This window comes from Balaenoptera acutorostrata, chromosome 14 (assembly GCF_949987535.1).
Source record: "Balaenoptera acutorostrata chromosome 14, mBalAcu1.1, whole genome shotgun sequence".
Lineage (NCBI taxonomy): Eukaryota > Metazoa > Chordata > Mammalia > Artiodactyla > Balaenopteridae > Balaenoptera > Balaenoptera acutorostrata.
This window is the reverse complement of record NC_080077.1, coordinates 44,785,738-44,806,715: the sequence shown is the minus strand read 5'-3', so window position 1 is coordinate 44,806,715 and position 20,978 is coordinate 44,785,738. Positions and strand designations below refer to the sequence as shown.

At 38.7% G+C, this 20,978-nt stretch overlaps 1 protein-coding gene across 1 annotated transcript; it reads right to left on the bottom strand.

The window, feature by feature from the left end:
- Positions 1 to 1,637: 1,637 nt before the first annotated feature.
- On the bottom strand, positions 1,638 to 17,534 carry FAM162B (family with sequence similarity 162 member B). The gene is made up of 5 exons (XM_057527634.1): positions 17,519 to 17,534; positions 14,227 to 14,697; positions 13,967 to 14,078; positions 10,430 to 10,538; positions 1,638 to 2,321 (listed from the first exon to the last, which is right to left on the bottom strand). The coding sequence occupies exons 1-5, from the start codon at positions 17,532 to 17,534 to the stop codon at positions 2,223 to 2,225; spliced, it is 807 nt and encodes a 268-aa protein (XP_057383617.1). The 3' UTR covers positions 1,638 to 2,222.
- Positions 17,535 to 20,978: the final 3,444 nt, after the last annotated feature.

The following is a 20,978-nucleotide window of genomic DNA, read 5'->3' as shown; positions in this document are numbered from 1 at the left end:
ATGGCAAGCAGCAGCATAAGACAGGCTTAACTCTTTGGATTTTTACTTTCTTACTGTCTATAGCAAGGATCTTCCTTCTTTTCCCAACAGTTCAGTCAAGTGTTTTAAAAGATGTTTTAAAAAATATTTTAACCAGGATTTTTAGTTCAATGCTGGATGACTTCTCTGGAAATCTAGTCTTCCATCTAACCAGAAAGGGAAATCATCACATCTATCCTTATAAACATTTTCATTGAGGTTTTCTATAATATTTAGAATATCCCAGGAATCTTCAAGCAGAGTGTCAAAGACTTTCAAGGAAGTATACAGAGTAAGGTATTCTTAAGAAAATTGATTTCTAGATCTTTAAACTTTATATATACTCTTTCCTAAAATTGACCTGTCTGAGAATAGACTGTGGTCTGCTGGTTCTCACCTCTTCTCATAAACAACTTTGTACTGTGTGCCCCCCAAAATATCAATACTTCTCTTCCATTCTTGATTCTTATTCATGCTTTACTCCGTGGTGTAAAAACCTTCTGCATGACAGATGGGTAATTCAGAACACACAGCTCCTGAAGAGGAGTCCCACAAGGGCAAAGACAGCCCCTGTGCAAAATGCTACAGCAGCCAATGCCTTGGTTCATCCAGGGGGTGGACTCATAACAATGCTTCCTGCCTTCTCTATCTACCTTAGAATTGAACTCAGAAGTGAGATTATTGTCAGAGGGATGGGTATCACTGTCATTTTCAAATCAAAGTGAGACTTTTTCTAACAGAAAGTTAGTCTAGGCTTGATTTGACTTATTAGTTTGACAATGAGGACTGGCTTTGTCCTGAAAATTACAAAGCGGACATCCTCCATAAATTGAATGAGCTAACTAGGTAGCTTCAGGGTTATGATGGAAAATATATTTAAAGTACATTTAATACACAATAAAATGGAAATTATATCATTTCAACTAATTACATTTATGATTTTAAAATTATAGATGCCAAATTAAAATGTGTGAGGAGATATATAGTTTTTTTTTTTTTTTTTAATTTATTTATTTTACTTATGGCTGTGTTGGGTCTTCGTTTCTGTGCGAGGGCTTTCTCTAGTTGCGGCAAGTGGGGGCCACTCTTCATCGCGCTGCGTGGGCCTCTCACTATATCGCGGCCTCTCTTGTTGCGGAGCACAGGCTCCAGACGCGCAGGCTCAGCAATTGTGGCTCACGGGCCTAGTCGCTCCGTGGCATGTGGGATCTTCCCAGACCAGGGCTCGAACCCGTGTCCTCTGCATTAGCAGGCAGATTCTCAACCACTGCGCCACCAGGGAAGCCCGATATATAGTTTTTAAAGCTGTTTTAGGGCTTACTCAAGTTTGAAGACCATTGACTCATACCATTTTTATTTCTCTAATGTTTTTGTCTTTTTTAAATTGCTTTTACAATTACTGTTTTAGTACTTTTATCATTTTAAAATAGGTTTTGAAATTCATACTTCTCAGTTTATAAGACTTTTTAAACCTGTTTCATCTAGTTGCAAACTATGAAAAGAATACCCAGAGGGACTAACCAATTACCAAATACAGTAGAACTTTGGTTGAAAATTAGTTTAGGTTTTAAAGAGCCCTTAGTGATTTAATTCAACAATATTTTAATGACATGCACAGAATGCTCATTTTAGCAGTATCTTTAGTGGCCAAAAACTGGACCAAATATTCAGATAAACTGTGGCACATTCATACAATGGAATACTATAACACAATAAAAATGAACGAACACATGCTACAATCTGTGGATGAATCTCACAATATAATGCTGAGTATAAGAATTCACACTCACAAGTGTATATTGTGTAATTCTATTTATATGAAGTCTGAATACAGGCAAAAATAATCTATGGTGATAAAACTCACAACAATGGTTATCTGTGGAGGGTAATGACTGACAGAGGGCCGAAAGGAGGCTTCTGAGGTGCTCTTGGTGCTGTTCTACATCTCGACCTGGGCAGTGGTTATACAAGTGTGTTCACTATGTAAAAAATCTATCAAGTTTTATACACTTTTGTGCACTCTCTGAATGTATGTTATACTTCCACAAAAGTTTACTAAAAAGTAGAAATAAAAAAGACTTTGTGGTTCTTGTTACCAAAATAAAACCTTGGCAAGTATTTTGTTAAATGGTCTCTTTTACCTATCTTTTATTGTTGCTGATAACAGTGATGATGTCCTGATGATCACTTTGTCAGTTAGACCATCAGTTAGCCTTGCCCTGTGCAGCCAACGCAGCTTCTTCACGCCACTTTGCCTTCTTTGCCAGGTTCCAACTTGTTAAAGATTCGTGTCGTTCTGCAGCCTGCAGAAACAAGCAAACAAATAAAAAGCAAAGCATTTTGACGCTCTGGAAGAATTTGTGTTTTAGATAGAGAAACATAGGAAAGACTCTATGAAAAGGAGAAAAGTAACTTAAAGCATCTATCACACATAGCATTTGAGAAAAATGATCCTTTGGTACAGAAAAAAAAATTTACTTCAGTTGCTAGAGTTCCAGTCAACAGGACAGCTGATATCAAAAATCTGCCCTCACCCTCTCTTGGCACACATAGACATATTTGTTGGATAAAAAGTAAACAAATATATTTTCAAATACTTAATAAAGCTCAAATTCAAGAAAGGGAAATCTTCAGGTACCAGACATGGAAAGAACGAAAAAGGCATGAATTGCTGGGGAATGAGAAGGACTGAAGCCAGGATAGAAGGAAATGGATTCAAACGGGGACATTAGGGGAAAATATTGGCTTTAACAGCTGTGGGCTGGGAGTGGAATATCTACACCAACAGACGTGTTCAGGATTTGGATCTTGGGCACAGAGCTGAGGTATTTCTGTGAAATGACTAAAACTCCTCTCACCAGCCCAAGGAACTGGCAAGGAAACTAGGCATTTATCTGGGGAAAAATTTACCTGTGAAAAGAAAAGATAATTAGCATTATGATCAGGAGGAAAGAACGCTAGCTAGAAAACAGACCTGAGGAAATAATCTAAATGCACCACAGAGATAAAGGTGAAAAAATAGAAAAGAGAAGTTAAGAGACACGGAGGACAGAATTAGAACTTCCAAAATATATTCTTTTTTTTTTTTCCACATCAGGATACTGAGATACCAAGGGGGATAAATGACTCGCCCACAATCATACAACTAATAAGTGGCTATATTTTAGAGTATTATGAGTTCATTTTTTTTAACATCTTTATTGGAGTATAATTGCTTTACAATGTTGTGTTAGTTGCTGCTGTATAACAAAGTGAATCAGCTATATATATACATACATGTATCCCCATATCTCCTCCCTCTTGCGTCTCCCTCCCACCCTCCCTATCCCACCCCCTAGGTGGACACAAAGCACAGAGCTGATCTCCCTGTGCTATGCGGCTGCTTCCCACTAGCTATCTATTTTACATTTGGTAGTGTATATATGTCCATGCCACTCTCTCACTTTGTCCCAGCTTACCCTTCCCCCTCCCCGTGTCCTCAAGTCCATTCTCTACATCTGCGTCTCTATTTCTGTCCTGCAACTAGGTTCATCAGTACCATTTTTTTTTAAATTTTAGATTCCATATATATGTGTTAGCATACGGTATTTGTTTTTCTCTTTCTGACTTACTTTACTCTGTATGACAGTCTCTAGGTCCAGCCACCTCACTACAAATAACTCAGTTTCATTTCTTTTTATGGCTGAGTAATATTCCATTGTATATATGTGCCACATCTTCTTTATCCATTCATCTGTTGATGAACACTTAGGTTGCTTCCATGACCTGGCTATTGTATATAGAGCTGCAATGAACATTGTGGTACATGACTCTTTTTGAATTATGGTTTTCTCAGGGTATATGCCCAGTAGTGGGATTGCTGGGTCGTATGGTAGTTCTATTTTTAGTTTTTTAAGGAACCTCCATACTGTTCTCCATAGTGGCTGTATCAATTTACATTCCTGCCAACCATGCAAGGGGGTTCCCTTTTCTCCACACCCTTTCCAGCATTTATTGTTTGTAGATTTTTTAATGATGGCCATTCTGACCAGTGTGAGGTGATACCTCAATGTAGTTTTGATTTGCATTTCTCTAATGATTAGTGATGTTGAGCATCCTTTCGTGTGTTTGTTGGCAATCTGTATATCTTCTTTGGAGGAATGTCTATTTAGGTCTTCTGCCCATTTTTGGATTGGGTTGTTTGTTTTTTTGATATTGAGCTGCATGAGCTGCTTGTAAATTTTGGAGATTAATCCTTTGTCAGTTGCTTTGTTTGCAAATATTTTCTCCCATTCTGAGGGTTGTCTTTTCATCTTGTTTATGGTTTCCTTTGCTGTGCAAAAGCTTCTAAGTTTCATTAGGTCCCATTTGTTTATTTTTGTTTTTATTTCCATTTCTCTAGGAGGTGGGTCAAAAAGGATCTTGCTGTGATTTATGTCATAGAGTGTTCTGCCTATGTTTTCCTCTAAGAGTTTTATAGTGTCTGGCCCTACATTTAGGTCTTTAATCCATTTTGAGTTTATTTTTGTGTATGGTGTTAGGCAGCGTTCTAATTTCATTCTTTTACATGTAGCTGTCCAGTTTTTCCAGCAACACTTATTGAAGAGACTGTCTTTTCTCCATTGTATATTTTTGTCTCCTTTATCAAAGATAAGGTGACCATAGGTGCATGGGTTTATCTCTGGAATAATCTTACTGTTTTTGTGCCAGTATCATACTGTCTTGATTACTGTAGCTTTTGTAGTATAGTCTGAAGTCAGGGACCATGATTCCTCCAGCTCCGTTTTTCTTTCTCAAGATTGCTTTGGCTATTCGGGGTCTTTTGTGTTTCCATACAAATGGTGAAATTTTTTGTTCTACTTCTGTGAAAAACGCCGTTGGTAGTTTGACAGGGATTGCATTGAATCTGTAGGTTGCTTTGGGTAGTATAGTCATTTTCACAATGTTGATTCTTCCAACCCAAGAACATGGTATATCTCTCCATCTGTGTGTATCATCTCCAATTTCTTTCATCAGTGTTTTCTAGTTTTCTGCATACAGGTCTTTTGTCTCCTTAGGTAGGTTTATTCCTAGGTATTTTATTCTTTTTGTTGCAGTGGTAAATGGGAGTGTTACCTTAATTTCTCTTTCAGATTTTTCATCATTAGTGTATAGGAATGCAAGAGATTTCTGTGCATTAATTTTGTATCCTGCTACTTTACCAAATTCATTGATTAGCTCTAGTAGTTTTCTGGTAGCATCTTTAGGATTCTCTATGTATAGTATCATGTCATCTGCAAACAATGACAGTTTTATTTCTTCTTTTCCGATTTGGATTCCTTTTATTTCTCTTTCTTCTCTGATTGCTGTGGCTAAAAATTCCAAAACTATGTTGAATAATAGAGGTGAGAATGGGCAACCTTGTCTTGTTCCTGATCTTAGTGGAAATGGTTTCAGTTTTTCACCATTGGGAACGATGTTGGCTGTGGGTTTGTCTTATATGGCCTTTATTATGTTGAGGAAAGTTCCCTCTATGCCTACTTTCTGGAGGGTTTTTATCATAAATGGGTGTTGAATTTTGTCAAAAGCTTTTTCTGCATCTATTGAGATGATCATATGGTTTTTCTCCTTCAGTTTGTTACTATGGTGTATCACACTGATTGATTTGTGTATATTGCAGAATCCCTGCATTCCTGGGATAAACCCCACTTGACCATGGTGTATGACCCTTTTAATGCATTATTGGATTCTGTTTGCTAGTATTTTGTTAAGGATTTTTGCAACTATGCTCATCAGTGATATTGGCCTGCAGTTCTCTTTTTTTGTGACATCTTTGTCTGGTTTTGGTGTTAGGGTGATGGTGGCCTCGTAGAATGAGTTTGGGAGTGTTCCTCCCTCTGCTATATTTTGTAAGAGTTTGAGAAGGCTAGGTGTTAGCTCTTCTCTAAATGTTTGATAGAATTTGCCTGTGAAGCCATCTGGTCCTGGGCTTTGGTTTGTTGGAAGATTTTTAATCACAGTCTCAATTTCAGTGCTTGTGATTGGTTTGTTTATATTTTCTATTTCTTCCTGGTTCAGTCTTGGAAGGTTGTGCTTTTCTAAGAATTTGTCCATTTCTTCCAGGTTGTCCATTTTATTGGCATGTAGTTGCTTGTAGTAATCTCTCATGATCCTTTGTATCTCTGCAGTGTCAGTTATTACTTCTCCTTTTTCATTTCTAATTCTATTGATTTGAGTCTTCTCCCTTTTTTTTTTGATGAGTCTGGCTAATGGTTTATCAATTTTGTTTATCTTCTCAAAGAACCAGCTTTTAGTTTTATTGATCTTTGCTATTGTTTCCTTCATTTCTTTTTTATTTATTTCTGATCTGATCTTTATGATTTCTTTCCTTCTGGTAACTTTGGGGTTTTTTTGTTCTTCTTTCTCTAATTGCTTTAAGTGTAAGGTTAGGTTGTTTGAGATGTTTCTTGTTTCTTGTGGTAGGATTGCATTGCTATAAACTTCCTTCTCAGAGCTGCTTTTGCTGCATCTCATAGGTTTTGGGTTGTCGTATTTTCACTGTCATTTGTTTCTAGGTATTTTTTGATTTCTTCTTTGATTTCGTCAGTCATCTCTTGGTTATTTAATAGCATATTGTTTAGCCTCCATGTGTTTGTATTTCTTACAGATTTTTTCCTGTAATTGATATCTGGTCTCATAGCCTTGTGGTCGGAAAAGGTACTTGATACGATTTCAATTTTCTTAAATTTACCAAGGCTTGATTTGTGACCCAAGATATGATCTATCTTGGAGAATGTTCCAAGAGCACTTGAGAAGAAAGTGTATTCTGTTGTTTTTGGATGGAATGTCCTATAAATATCAATTAAGTCCATCTTGTTTAATGTATCATTTAAAGCTTGTGTTTCCTTATTTATTTTCATTTTGGATGATCTGTACATTGATGAAAGTGGGGGGTTAAAGTCCCCTATTATTATTGTGTTACTGTTAATTTCCCCTTTTATAGCTGTTTGCCTTATGTATTGAGGTGCTCCTATGTTGGGTGCATAAATATTTACAATTGTTATATCTCCTTCTTGGATTGATCCCTTGATCATTCTGTAGTGTCCTTCTTTGTCTCTTGTAATAGTCTTTATTTTAAAGTCTATTTTGTCTGATATGAGAATTGCTACTCCAGCTTTCTTTTGATTTCCATTTGCATGGAATATCTTCTTCCATACCCTCACTTTCAGTCTGTATGTGTCCCTAGGTCTGAAGTGGGTCTCTTGCAGACAGCATATATATGAGTTTTGTTTATGTATCCATTTAGCCAGTCTGTGTCTTTTGGTTGGAGCATTTAATCCATTTACATTTAAGGTAGTTATCGATATGTGTGTTCCTATGACCATTTTCTTAATTGTTTTGGGTTTGTTATTGTAGGTCTTTTCTTTCTCTTGTGTTTCCTGCCTCGAGAAGTTCCTTTAGCATTTGTTGTAAAGCTGGTTTGGTGGTGCTGAATTCTCTTAGCTTTTGCTTGTCTGTAAAGGTTTTAATTTCTCCATCGAATCTGAATGAAATCTTTGCTGGGTAGAGTAATCTTTCTTATAGGTTTTCCCCTTTCATCACTTTAAATATGTCCTGCCACTCCCTTCTGGCTTGCAGTTTCTGCTGAAAGATCAGCTGTTAAACTTATGGGGATTCCCTTGTATGTTATCTGTTGCTTTTCCCTTGCTGCTTTTAATATTTTTTCTTTGTATTTAATTTTTGATAGTTTGATTAATATGTGTCTTGCCATGTTTCTCCTTGGATTTATCCTGTATGGGACTCTCTGTGCTTCCTGGACTTGACTGACTATTTCCTTTCCCATATTAGGGAAGTTTTTGACTATAATCTCTTCAAATATTTTCTCAGTCCCTTTCTTTTTCTCTTCTTCTTCTGGGATGCCTACAATTTGAGTGTTGGTGCATTTAATGTTGTCCCAGAGGTCTCTGAGACTGTCCTCAATTGTTTTCATTCTTTTTTCTTTTTTCTGCTCTGTGGTAGTTATTTCCACCGTTTTATCTTCCAGGTCACTTATCCGTTCTTGTGCCTCAGTTATTCTGCTATTGATTCCCTCTAGAGAATTTTTAATTTCATTTATTATGTTGTTCATCATTGTTTGTTTGCTCTTTAGTTCTTCTAGGTCCTTGTTAAACGTTTCTTGTATTTTCTCCATTTATTTCCAAGATTTTGGATCATCTTTACTATCATTATTCTGAATTATTTTTCAGGTAGACTGCCTATTTCCTGTTCATTTGTTTGTTCTGGTGGGTTATTACGTTGCTCCTTCATGTGCTGGGTATTTCTCTGTCTTCTCATTTTGCTTATCTTACTGTGTTTGGGGTCTCCTTTTCGCAGGCTGTAGGTTCGTAGTTTCCATTGTGGGAAGAATAGTCAGAATGGGGTAAGAGGCCATATTTGAAGTGATAACAGCTCAGACTTTTTCAGAAGTGAGGAAAGCTATAGGTCCTCAGACTGAAGAACATACAAAGTCCTTAGCAGAAAAAATAAAAATAGATACTGATGGAAGTCTAATATGCATCTCACATTCAGTTAATCCAAAATAGAGGACTTGACATATTTTGCCGGTCATGCCTATCAGTTCTTTCCCCAGCCTTAGACATCTCAACAAATGGCAGTACCATCCATCTAGGTGCTCACAGCAAAAATCCAGGCTTTTTGATGTCATTCTTCCTTTTTCTCTCCTCTTCCCACAAAATTCTATCCTTTTGACCCCCAAATACATCTCAAATTGCTAACCGTTTCTCCATCTCTATATGACACCATCTTATTTAGGGTACATGCATTAATTATTGAAAATGAAAGGTGAATTCGAGAGAGGCAAGAGAGACAGAGTGAGACCATTTAAAAGATACTGCAATAAACTAGGCAACAGATGGTGGTTATCTCAGACCAGGGTGATATCAAGAGAGATGGTGAGGAGTGGTCCAATTGTGCATATAGTCTTAAGTGGAGTCAACAGGATTGCTGGTATATAACGACTTATGAGCAGTTGGAAAGATAATAAAATAGTGAGCACCTGAGCAAGGCCATTTCAGATGGGGTGGTCACGGAAGCTCTCACTGAGAAGAATGAGAATGAGTCAGCTATAGTAAAGTCAAGAGAAGGAGGGAAAGCCTAGAGAGAATAAAGGGTCTGATGCATTAAAAAACAAAAAAGAACTAGTGTGGCTGAAGCATAAGGAACAAAGGGAAGATGGTATGAAACACGGAGGGTCCAGGTAGTATCAAAATCCAATCTATCATTTAGGAGCTAGAGAATCACCAACTGGGTAGACAGTCATTTTATCTAGGATAGGTTACAAACAAGAGATGACTGCATTTCTTTATTTCTATGTTTAAGTGTTCAGCCCAGCAAACATTTAAGAAATTTTCCATTTGATGAGAATAATTTTAAAGCATAAGCTCTTTGTCGAGCCAACAGAAATGAGTAGACATGTATATAACATCAGTAAGCTCAGAAGACCCAGTCCCTGTGTGAATTATTGGGCTCAAATACTCTTGAAAACCTGAGAAGTAAAGAAGAGCAGGATCATAGGACTAGGCATAATGGTCATTGGCTAAATGTACCTAGAGAGTGAAGATGGATCCAGGCAAACTATTCTGTGTGATGTGGCTGCCAAAATCTATTTCCAACTCTGGCTGTGTTACTAAAATGCAGTGTTCAAAAACAAAGAAGTTATAATCGCACTCTAAGGGACTCAGTTGCAGGTATCACAATGAACAGGGACACTGATAAACTGGAGTGTGTCCAGAGGAGAGCTCAAAATAGAGGAAAGTTGTTAGGGATGGAGAAATTAAGAGTAGAGAGAAGATGACTCACAGAGATGTATCAGATATCTCCCAATATTTGTGGGGCTCCTCTTCATGGTAAAAAGTGATCAGCAGATGAAAGAATTTGAGGAAGCAAGAAGCAAAATCAGACAGTAATTAGCTCTTAATTCTCCTCTAGAAGCTACATATTGGAGATGACAAGGAAAGGGCTTATACACAGGATACAGGCAAACTAGCCCGCTGTGGTCATCATTTCCAACTTTCGCACTTCTAAGTATTTCATGATTCTATGCAATAGCTAACTGAGTTCATGATTTAAGGAATGATGTAGTCTGGATAACTTTCATACAACAAAGTTCCTCCTGTGCAGATTTTAATCATGTTATAAACTGTTATTTTTATTTTTGCTTATCTTATAAATGGAAACAAACTTCTGTCCCTCCTGTCCGTATAGTTAATTTGTTGACTCAAATTTCCATGAACAATGCTGTTTCCAGTAGGATAAATATATGCGGGTGGCTCAAGCTGTCTGAGATGAAATTGTTCTTACATTGAGAAAACAGCAATAATCCCCCAAAGGAGAACAAAGCTCATAATCCTTCTTAAAATTCACAAGTCTATCTTTACTTTACAGAGGTACTCACCCTTTTGGCTGACGCTATCACTGCAAAGCAGGCGATGATTGTGAGTCCAATCATTACGTAACAAGCTTTCACTCGCGCTCTGTTTCTTGCAGCATCTATCATTTCTGGCCTAAACCAAGATGTGTATTCTGTTAATTATATTAAAGCAATATTATTTTCCAACTGGCATAATAAACAATGATTTTTTATGTAAATATTCCAAAAATGTCCCCGAATGCAAATGGCAGATGTGAAAGATTTCCAAATGCTAGCCCATTATCTTACCGATTTCAAGTTAACAGGTATTTATTCAGGTCCTAAATAATGTTAGCCACTATGAAATGACAATGCAGTATATTTAGTTTCTAACTGTTCAAAATATAACTACTAGAGATTATGACCTGACTCTCCATCATTTTTGTTTCACTGACTTGGATAAAAGTAAGAATTAATGCCTATGTATGTTTATGACTCATGTTCATTTGGCCCCTGTGTTATTAAGTGGGCTTTGTTTTCAGTTTTGAACAGGTTGTTTTTGAAAACTTATTTTCATCATTTTGGTTTTTCACTAGCCTCCAAATCTCTTCTTGCCCCCTCCCACCCTGACGCCATTAAAGAGACTATTATACATTTTGTGAGGATGACTCTTATTATACTGCTATTATACATTATGTATTTTGTGAGAATGTCTATTAGGGAAAGGGTGTTTCCTTCGTGGCTTCTGCATGAAGTTTTCAAAAGAAGTGATCAAAATCACAGTAATTTGTTGAAGAAAAGACAAACACACCTTCATTTTCTTATTATTATTCTGAAATTTTATATGCTTACTTGAATACTGCATAGTCTTATTTATTAATAAAATTATATGCAAGTTGTCCAGATTTTAGCAAAGTAGTGTTACAAAAGTAATCATGCCTGTAGGCCTTTACGATAAAATAAATTTTAACAATTTGCAGTAATATGAAGCGGCAGTTTATAAATACATATAATTAAAGAATGACTTTTGAGAATGTATTCAGCAGTATTTTTTATCTTTGTCAAGTTTAAATAGAATGTAGTCACATAAAAAAAGAATTCCAGGAAGACAATTTGCAATTCTTCTTAAAAATGAAAAATTTTTTCTTTAACTTTCCACTAGTTGAAAGAACACAGAAAACCAATATCTAGCCTGCTTTCCTCAGATTTTAGGCAGATTAATGTAAGTTTTAAGGTAGTTGCAAACAGGTGAATTTTAGCACATTATTAGATTATACTTGTTGTTGACTTTTGTTCCAGATGGAACCTGAAAGATCTGATCTTTTTTACCCATCCATCTGGCTTTGAACAGCTATACCAAATTAGTTTAACACTGAAAAGAAAAGAAAAAGTACAGTCATTATTAAATATCATTAGTGTAAATTAGTTTAACACTGAAAAGAAAAGAAAAAGTACAGTCATTATTAAATATCATTAGTGTATGGTCCAAAAATTATAGGTCACTTAATTATATGTCCATTAAAAGCATAAAAGTGAAAGCTGTTTATATTGTAAATCTAACACTTAGCTTAGGAGACATAGCTCTCCTAAATAGCAATGCTTTTAAAAAATTATAGAAAATAATAAAATATTCAAATACTTTCATGTTTTCAACCCCAAACTACAATACTTTTCCTAGGCACCTTGCTCAAAGTTAAATTCTTCTGTTTATAATATTTCTTTTTATTTTATTTTATTTTGGCTGTGTTGGGTCTTCATTGCTGCATGCACGCTTTCTCTAGTTGTGGTGATCCAGGGCTACTCTTTGCTGCGATGCGTGGGCTTCTCATTGCGGTGGCTTCTCTCATTGCGGAGCATGGGCTCCAGGCACGCGGGATTCAGAAGTTGTGGCACACAGGCTCAGTAGTTGTGGCTCACGGGCTCTAGAGCACAGGCTCAGTAGTTGTGGTGCACGGGCCCAGTTGCTCTGTGGCACGTGGGACCTTCTCAGACCAGGGTTCGAACCCATGTCCCCTGCATTGGTAGGCAGATTCTTAACCACTGTGCCACCAGGGAAGCCCTATAATATTTCTTTTGACTGTGATTCTGGGGAAATTAAATTATTTCTGTAAAGTGGTTCTCTTCACATATACAGCCATGCTAAAATGGATCTAGGTTCTCTTGACAAGCATTAATTTACAATAATGCAGGTTCTTTAAATTTTTGATTACTCTGTTGTGTAGCACTAGAATTCAAAATCCAAAAACACTGAGGATGGTCTTTTTAAGCTTTTCTGGGGCTAATTTCTTCTTTGGGCTAAGTCTTTAGTTTAGAGGCTATAAATCTCAAGGAAAATGAAATTTGCTTTATAATATTAAAAAACATCTTCGTGGTTGAATAAATGCTGAAAACAGAATTCAAATTCCATGTTATTTCAAATTCCATGTCCATTCCTCATTAAATAATTTGATATAAGAAAGGAATAAAAATGTTTGAGAATTCATTATTGAATGAACATTTCCCACCATATTTTGTTTTCCATTTATTTGAGATGCTTTTGGTAACTAATAAATTCACAATCAATAGAAGTGTAGGCAATATGCACAGAACAAGATGTAGGCCCAGTTTCCATTATCCATTCTAATAGGCATTGATTACATCATATAAATATAATATTTGAACATATGAAATCCTTATTTGATTTTATAGTTCTACTCTCCCCTTTTTTTGAGATCAGTTTAAAAAGTAGTAGATTGATTTTATCCTTAGTTTCCTTCCTTTCCTTTCTTCCTTCCCCTTGTAACCACTGCCTTGTAAAGTGCCGGGAAGATTTTTGGGCTTTGCGTATACTGAAGCTGTAGAAAGATGGTTCTTACAGGTTACATTTACTTTTTTTTTTCTTAACATATTACATTTACCCTGGAGTTGAAGTTGTCAGCTTAAGTTTTATCAAGCGAATCTCTGTCCTGGGTTTGGGATGATGAAGAGGCCGGCGACGCTGATGCGCCGTGGGTCCCAGCCCGAGTAAACCCGTACTCAGAGGGCTGCAGGACCGCGTACACCAGGCATCTCCCACCCAGAAGAGGAGGTCACATGGATGTGGCTTCTTCCCAGAGACTCTCTAGCCACCCCACGAGCCATGATGCTTCCTTGGGTGCTTCAGGGAGCCGCCCTCCCCCCGCCTCCCCTCCCAGGCCAGAGCCCCTCTCCCTCTCAGCCACCCGGGTGCACGCAAGGACGGTGCCTTCTGTTGGGTCTAAGTATACTCCACTGTGTCATGGCCCGGAGCTCGCTGGGGGCGGGTAGCTGAGCGACGGTGGAAGTGCCCACTGAACTGGATTTTCACCCGACTTCAAGAACCTCTCTGTAAGCTTAGCTTAGCTCCCACAGCCCAATCATGGAGCTTGGCATTTAACCGCACTCGGGGGGCGTGGGTAAATTCATTAAGGAGGTAGGTACTACTGTGAAGACCTGTGTGGCTCCGCGGCCGCCTCCGCTCCAGGGTGCGCGGAGGTCCGGAAGTGGATGGACCCCGAGCCCCCCAGGCCCGGCGCCGACCCTGCCGGGCGCACGCAACCCGGGCCGGGCACAGGCCACACTTACGGAATCCGAGGCGGGGTCTCCTCCATCGTTGTGAAACGCCCGGTCCACAGCAGGATTTTCCTGTCGAATTGCGACGGCTTGCGCTCGGCGGGGACCCTATGGGCCTTCTCTGCTGCGAAAGCGACAGGGATGTACGGAGGCACCGAGAGACCGACGGCACAGAGACCAGGGCACGCTTACGCCTCCGTCCCCCAGCCCCGGCTCCTCGCCCGCCCCTCCGCGGACCCCTCCCTCCCAGGCCGTTCCCAGTCCCTGCTCACAGGAGCCCGGGGGCTCCGAGCCGCCGAGGGCCCCGCCGCCGGAGCACTGGGGGTGACCGGGGGGCCGGAGAGACGTGACGGGCCGCCGCGCGGCTTCTGGGGTCGCTCCCGGGGCGCAGCGGGGGACGCGCCCCGGGCGGAGGCGCAGGAGGCGCCCGACGGCGGCGAGCACGCTGCGCCCTGGTCCCCCGGCCGCAACCCAGCCGGAGCCAGGGACCGAGCTCCCGGGACGCCTGCGCCGCCCCGCGCAGCCCCCAGGGGAGCCCCGGATGCGCAGCCGGAGTCTGTCGTGCGCCCCCTGGGCTCCCGGCCTCCGCCCCCAGCCGGCGACCCGGGACGGGGGCTGAGTCGGTCGCCAGGCGCGGCCCGGGAGCGACCTGACGGCGGGACTACTTTCCTCCTGGGTCAGCTCCGTGCCGCTCGTTTTAAAGGCGTTTCTTAGTGTGGAGTAGAAACGAGTTTCCGGCAGAGCTTTTTAGGTTCCACTGTTTGGTGCCCAGGAGAATAAATCTAAACCCTCTCCACCGGAGAAGGGCAACAGTGAGGCCTTCAAGTTCAGGTCGCTTCAGATGTTTACCAAGTAAGTGTCAGGACTTTCAACGAACTTCCGATTTTCCCATGAAGAGGTTTTCTGAAGTTAGGTCCTCACCCCGCTCTCCACTCCCGTCCTTTTCTCTTTTCCAGGTAAAACCACCTCAGTTCCTACAATTGGTTTTCTCCCCCTCTTTATTTCTTAGACCACAAACTCTTCAAACTCCCTTCAAAGTGAGCTTTTTTTCTATCTTCCCTCTCAAAAAGAGGGGAGAATCCACTTTTCTCCGGTATCTAAATGGGAACAGGGACTCAGAGAAAGGGCTTGTAGGAAAGCTGACTACTCTGAAGGAATCTACTTATCCTACTTCCTCATATTCCAGGGACAACAGACGCCAGCCGAGTTAAAATGCTCTCCAGGACCCAGTCCCAGGCTAGCGCGCCCTCCTCCCTACTGTCTCTGCGGTCCTTTTCCAGCACAGACACTGCCCGACTTTTAGTTGGATCCCCACGTATTTCTTTCCTTCCTAACTAGACTGCCAGGCTCTTGAAGGCAAGATCTCTGTAACTCCGCATCTTTCACATAATGGCGTTTTAACAAAAGAAGACAGATTCATATCTCAGTAAAGAAATATGCATTTAGAGACACAATTATGGAAGGAACCATGAGCTTTGCCTTCACACTAAGGTTTAAACCCCTAATTTGTGATTTAAGGGTTGCACAATTGTAAGCAAATCATTTAAGTCATTAGTCTTGGTCTCATTTGTAAAATAAGAGTTGCTTCCGTTCAAGTTCATTCATGCAACAACTACAGAAAAACCCGCTCTATGCCAGCTACTTCTCAGAGCTGGGCATAGAGCAGTGAACAATGTCAAGTGGGGATTAGTAGATGAAGAAAAGAAAAGCAGGATGAAAAAAAGTAAGCAGGCATGGGGTGGATGCTATTTAAAGAGGATGGTTAGAGATGCCCCTCTAAATGTGCCTGGTACATTAATAACACTTCAAAGATGTTTCTTTCCCTTCACATTCTTTAACTAGTCCCCAAACACAAGGGCATTTTAATTCATGAAATCTCTTGTAGGGAACTGTAGGAGGCTATGAGCTCCCTAAGGGTGTAGCTGAAACATTGGCACTTAGTAGATACTTAATTTTAATCTGTTAAATAAATGAAAAAATGAATGAAAATCTTCAATAATGAAATAGACTCTATCTGGGCTAGTTTAAGGAAAGATTGAATACTTGAGGACATGCTGCATGATGAACAGAATGAATTCCTACCTGAAAAAGTATGTTGCCGTAGATAATATTTGATGGTTGCAGGAATATGCTACTTGAAAATTCTCCCATTATTCAAATGTGTTGTTTTCTCCTTTAATATTTTATTTTTCTTCACATCACTGAAAATACCCATAGAGCTAGAGAAAAACATCTGTGTGAAACAGCCAATCGGTAATAGTTCACCAAGGAATATTAAACTAACTAAATAAGTTTATTTCCCTGGAGAGAACCAAATGTCAGGTATCTACACATGATTTTCTATCTCAAGCTTCTCTAGCATTGCAGAACCACAGGGCAAGAGAATCGTGGCTTATGTCATGAGAGAAAGAACAGTTTGCATTCTGTTCTCTGTTCCTGATGCGATTAAAATATCACTATTCGTCAGTGTTCTACATTTAAAAAAAAAACATAGTTGCATGAGAGATGTTTTCTTTAGCTCTAGAATTGGAACAACAACCAAAAAAAAAAAACAAAACAAAAACTCAAATCAACTTCTAATAGAAGAAAAGCTAATTATATTCCTTTCTTTCTTTTAAACCAGGACAGTTCATTTGTTCATTGAACAAATGTTCATTAAATGTCTCCTATGTGCTGGGTACTGTTCTGGGCTCTGAGGTTACAGCATAACAGGTAAGCATACAAAAATCTTTGCTCCTCACAGAGTTTATTATTAATCCACGGTGGTTTCAGTTTACACGTTCCATACTATGTTATTTCTCAGTCCAATGGTTCATCTAATTTGCATATACTATTTTCAGTTTTGTTCCTTCAAGGCTTGTTTTGATTAGTATGGTTTATGTTCCCATTTTCCTACAGTTAATTTACTTACTTCTTAAGATATACTGCTATAGCTAGGAATAATTTTTAAATAAAGTGATTTCATAGATTAAGTGGAAAGTGTGGTAACTTCAAAATTATTATTATTTTTTATTGTTGAAAGCTAGTGTGTGCTCTGCACTGGGCTAAGGCAGGAAATGCAAAGATTGCTGCGGTCCCCAGGAAGTTCCCAGTCTGGCTGGCACTATATACCCTCATCAGGAAATGCCTTGCTCCCAAAGGAGGAGCTGGGAGGGACCTTAACTAACTTGCTTTCCCATCCCCTACTAGTCTCTCTGTAGGGAAAGTTCTAAAGTGACAGTTTCCCTGCAGACCCAGCTTACAGTGGTCTCCAGTGGTTCTGGCAACCTTATCAAGTGGGTGGTCCAGGCAAGCGCCTGATTACCTGCTAGGTACTAAGCATGTGCTGAGGACACCAGCAAAAGCTCAAAATGAGATCTCAAAAACCAAAGAAAAGATCTATATACAGCTCTTCATGTTATTCCTTTTAAATCCCATTTTCATTGCTGTAGTGCAGTCTTTTATTCTCTCTCAACCATCTATTGTAATGACCTCCAAAGTATTTTCCTCTTCTCTGGTCAGTTCTTTCTCCAATCCTTTCTCTGCCTAGCTTCCAGAGGTAGTTTTCTAAAACATAGATGTTACCGTATAAAACTTTCATGGCGCCAATCTCTTCCCTATTTTTTTTTCTAACCCTGCACCCCATATCCCTATCCACAGACTACAAAAACGACCCAGAAAAAATTTTATAATGAGGCAGGGAGGACTCTTTCAAAGTCTTCTGCTTTGATATTTTGCGTAGTCTGGTTCAAATCTATGCCCTTGTCATATCCCTAGACGTTTAAAATGTCACTAAGCACAGGTAGGTAGCTTACATTGAATTAGTCTGTGCTAATAGTGATGCACAACAACTGTCAACTAACATCACAGTTTAGTTCTGGCTTGTATAGTAGGCACTGTGTGTGTGACCAGCGCTCATCAGGGCATGGCTGAGTTCTGACTGGTTGAGTTGCTTATTGTCCCATTGTTCTAAACATTAGTCTGAAAAATATATTCAGAAGAAACCAGGTTGGATTAACTGCTCCTGCACTGATCAAAACCCTTCATATTTTCTAATACATAGCTTGTATTCGTTCTAGAAATAGCAAATCTGAAATATATGCATATTTATGAAGTACTGTTTATGCAAACTGCCCCCAGGACAGTGAAGAGGCATCTGCAATGGTCATGTCTCTCACATTCTTTGGCTGAAAGGTTATTTTTGTAGCCTACTTGAATGTCTGTTAAGACTCATATATGTCAGATTGTGTGTAATTGCTAATCATTTTTGGTGGAGCATCCTCTGGCTCCCGTGATCAATTTCAAACTTGAAAATTCCTAGTAACAATCTTGTATGACAAAGTGAGGATTTTATGGTCCCCAACACTGAATTTGCTACAGACTTTTCACCCTTGAGGCACAAAGATGACTTTATGTGGTTCAAATCTGTATCCTGCAATAGTCTTTTATGATGACTTGCCAGTGCTTCTCCAGCTCTGCGTCCCACGCCACCCTCCTCATACACGTATAGGGAAGTGGTCTCGCAAAATTAATCCTACCCATTATAAGTGTACAATATAATACCTTACTTATATAGTTACAATTGAAGAAGGGTTGTTATTTCATAATCATGATGTGAATGATGCCACCTCAGATTCCCTTAAGACAATTACCTCTTGTCCTACATGCCTTCATACAGTTCTTCAGCTTCTTTCAGCTGCTTGTCTCTCTCTCGGTTTATGTGGTCATGTTTTCTTGGAGACAGGGAACTGGCCTATTTGAATGTTTTCCCTATTCAGGGATTAAAAAAATCAACTTATCAAAATCATTTTCTTTTTTCTCTTCTGAACCTTTTTACTTGGGGCTACTCATACCTATTTCTAATTTCCAATGTGAAGTCTGATAATATCTAGGCATAGCTAATTAAGAGGACAGAGTCTCAGGTGTTTTTTTTTTCATATTTCTCCTTTCATGACTATCTACAAATGGACACCTAATTATTACTTACTATTTATGATCATGATAATGAAGATTAACATGATAAGGATAATTGGGGCACTAGTACCACAAATCATTTAAATTATCAGAGCTCTCCAACAAGAGGTCTGGGTTGGGTAAAAAACCCAAAATCTAGGGAAATTTTTTAAGATTAAAACTGTATAGCCTAGGAGAGAGAATGTTATAGAGGTTAAAAATCAGCTATTATTTGTTCATTATTCCTTCATTCTTTCATTCAACCAGAAAGTGTAGATTAAACACCTTTTCTCAAAAGCTTAGTACTACAAAACATCCAAGAGTTATCCCTGCTAGGCTGTCCAAAAATAAAGCATTAAAAATATCAAAAACAGCTGTCTCCTTGAATATATACTTGTTATTGGAAGGTCCATGTGTACTTTGACTAAATGCTAACTCCAAAACAAAAGAATTTATGACACTGACAGGGTGAAACATTGATTCAATAACAAAGTTCTGTTTAGACGATGCAAGAAAAGGTTAAATAGGAATGGAGACATAGGTACCTAAATGTTAAATAGTCTTTACTTCTGTTACAAACATCATGTTCTGAGTTTGAAGTGTTTCCTAGCTTCCTCTAGTAGTCATCTAAAATCTTGAAAGCTAGTTCATAAAAAGCTGGACTGCTCTAAGAGTCCATTAAAGCACTTGCTAGTTGTGTAAGTGTTTTATTAAAAAATTGAGTTATAAGGCCAGAAGGGAGTGGCATAATATATTTAAAGTGCTTAAAGAAAAAAAAAAAACCTATAACCTAGGATACTCTACCCAGCAAGGTTATCATTCATAATTGAAGGGGAAAGAACAAGCTTCTAGGGCGGGAAAAAACTAAAAGTGTTCATCAATACTAAACTGACCTTACAGAAGTGCAAAGGATCTTCCTTAAGTGAAAAGGGAAAGGCTACGACAAGAAATATTAAATGAATGAATAAATGGTGAAAAAGTTTTAAAATTTTTTGTGAAGATTTTGTTCATATGTATTATAGTTTGAATATTTAGGAAGAAAGAGCAATTTCTATAAGAGCAATTTCTATACTTTTCCCCAAGGAAAAAAATGTATATAAGTTGAAAATGAGGGATTATTGCCCTGCCAGAATTAAAAGTTGTAATTTTTTTGGAGTTAATTTAAAAGTAACTTCTTTGCTCCTAAGAATATATTTTTACATTACCACTTCTTAATTACTTTATTTGGTAAACTAATAAAATATATATATTTTAGTTTAATGCTTGTATTCATTAGTATTGAATTAAACAGAAACATCTATATAAGTGTTTATCATGAAGCTGTTCTAAAAGTGTTCCATGAGGGTCCTACTTCCTGTTATACTATTGACCATAAATAAAAAGTTAAAATATAATTGCCCACTAGGTGGCAGCAGTATTCCAAATTGTTTTGTTCTACGAATACACACCTACAGAATAGGGGAGTTTTCCTAAATTCTCATGATACATGTGAAGAGGATGAGTTCTGTCCCTGCCCTCAACTAGCTCACAGTCTGTATTCTGCAGCTCAAATATATGTACTTTCTGGTTTTTTTCCTTTCCTTTTGGTCCTTAAAAATTCTAAGTAGAGACTATTCTCAAGTATCAGAAGAAAAAGTGAGTTTAACATAGCCATTTTGCCAGTGTGGAGTCTGAGCTACCAAGTGGTTGTGTGATGTGCCTGGAAGCAAATTATGAGCTTAGTGTCACGACCCCCAGCCCCCAGAGGTGAATCTAATAGACATTCTATGGTAGTTTTTCTGCTAAAAACATATGTGGTTTCAGGCATTGCTTTTTTTCATGATTTTTCTCAGCCTCCAGACAATTAAATTGATTGTCAGCCTCCAGACAATTAAAACTGGATTAGATAGCAGCTGTGCTTTAGGGCATCCAGTTCACATTGATTACATTTACTTCATAGTCTACTTTCGCCCTAACTAGTGGCAATAGAATTGCAAGTTGATGGGAACAATCTTACTCTTATCATCTGTACATTTCAGTATACTCCATTATGATATTTAAATATAAAACATATTATTAAAATAACATTAAAGGGAACATAGAATTATCCCAT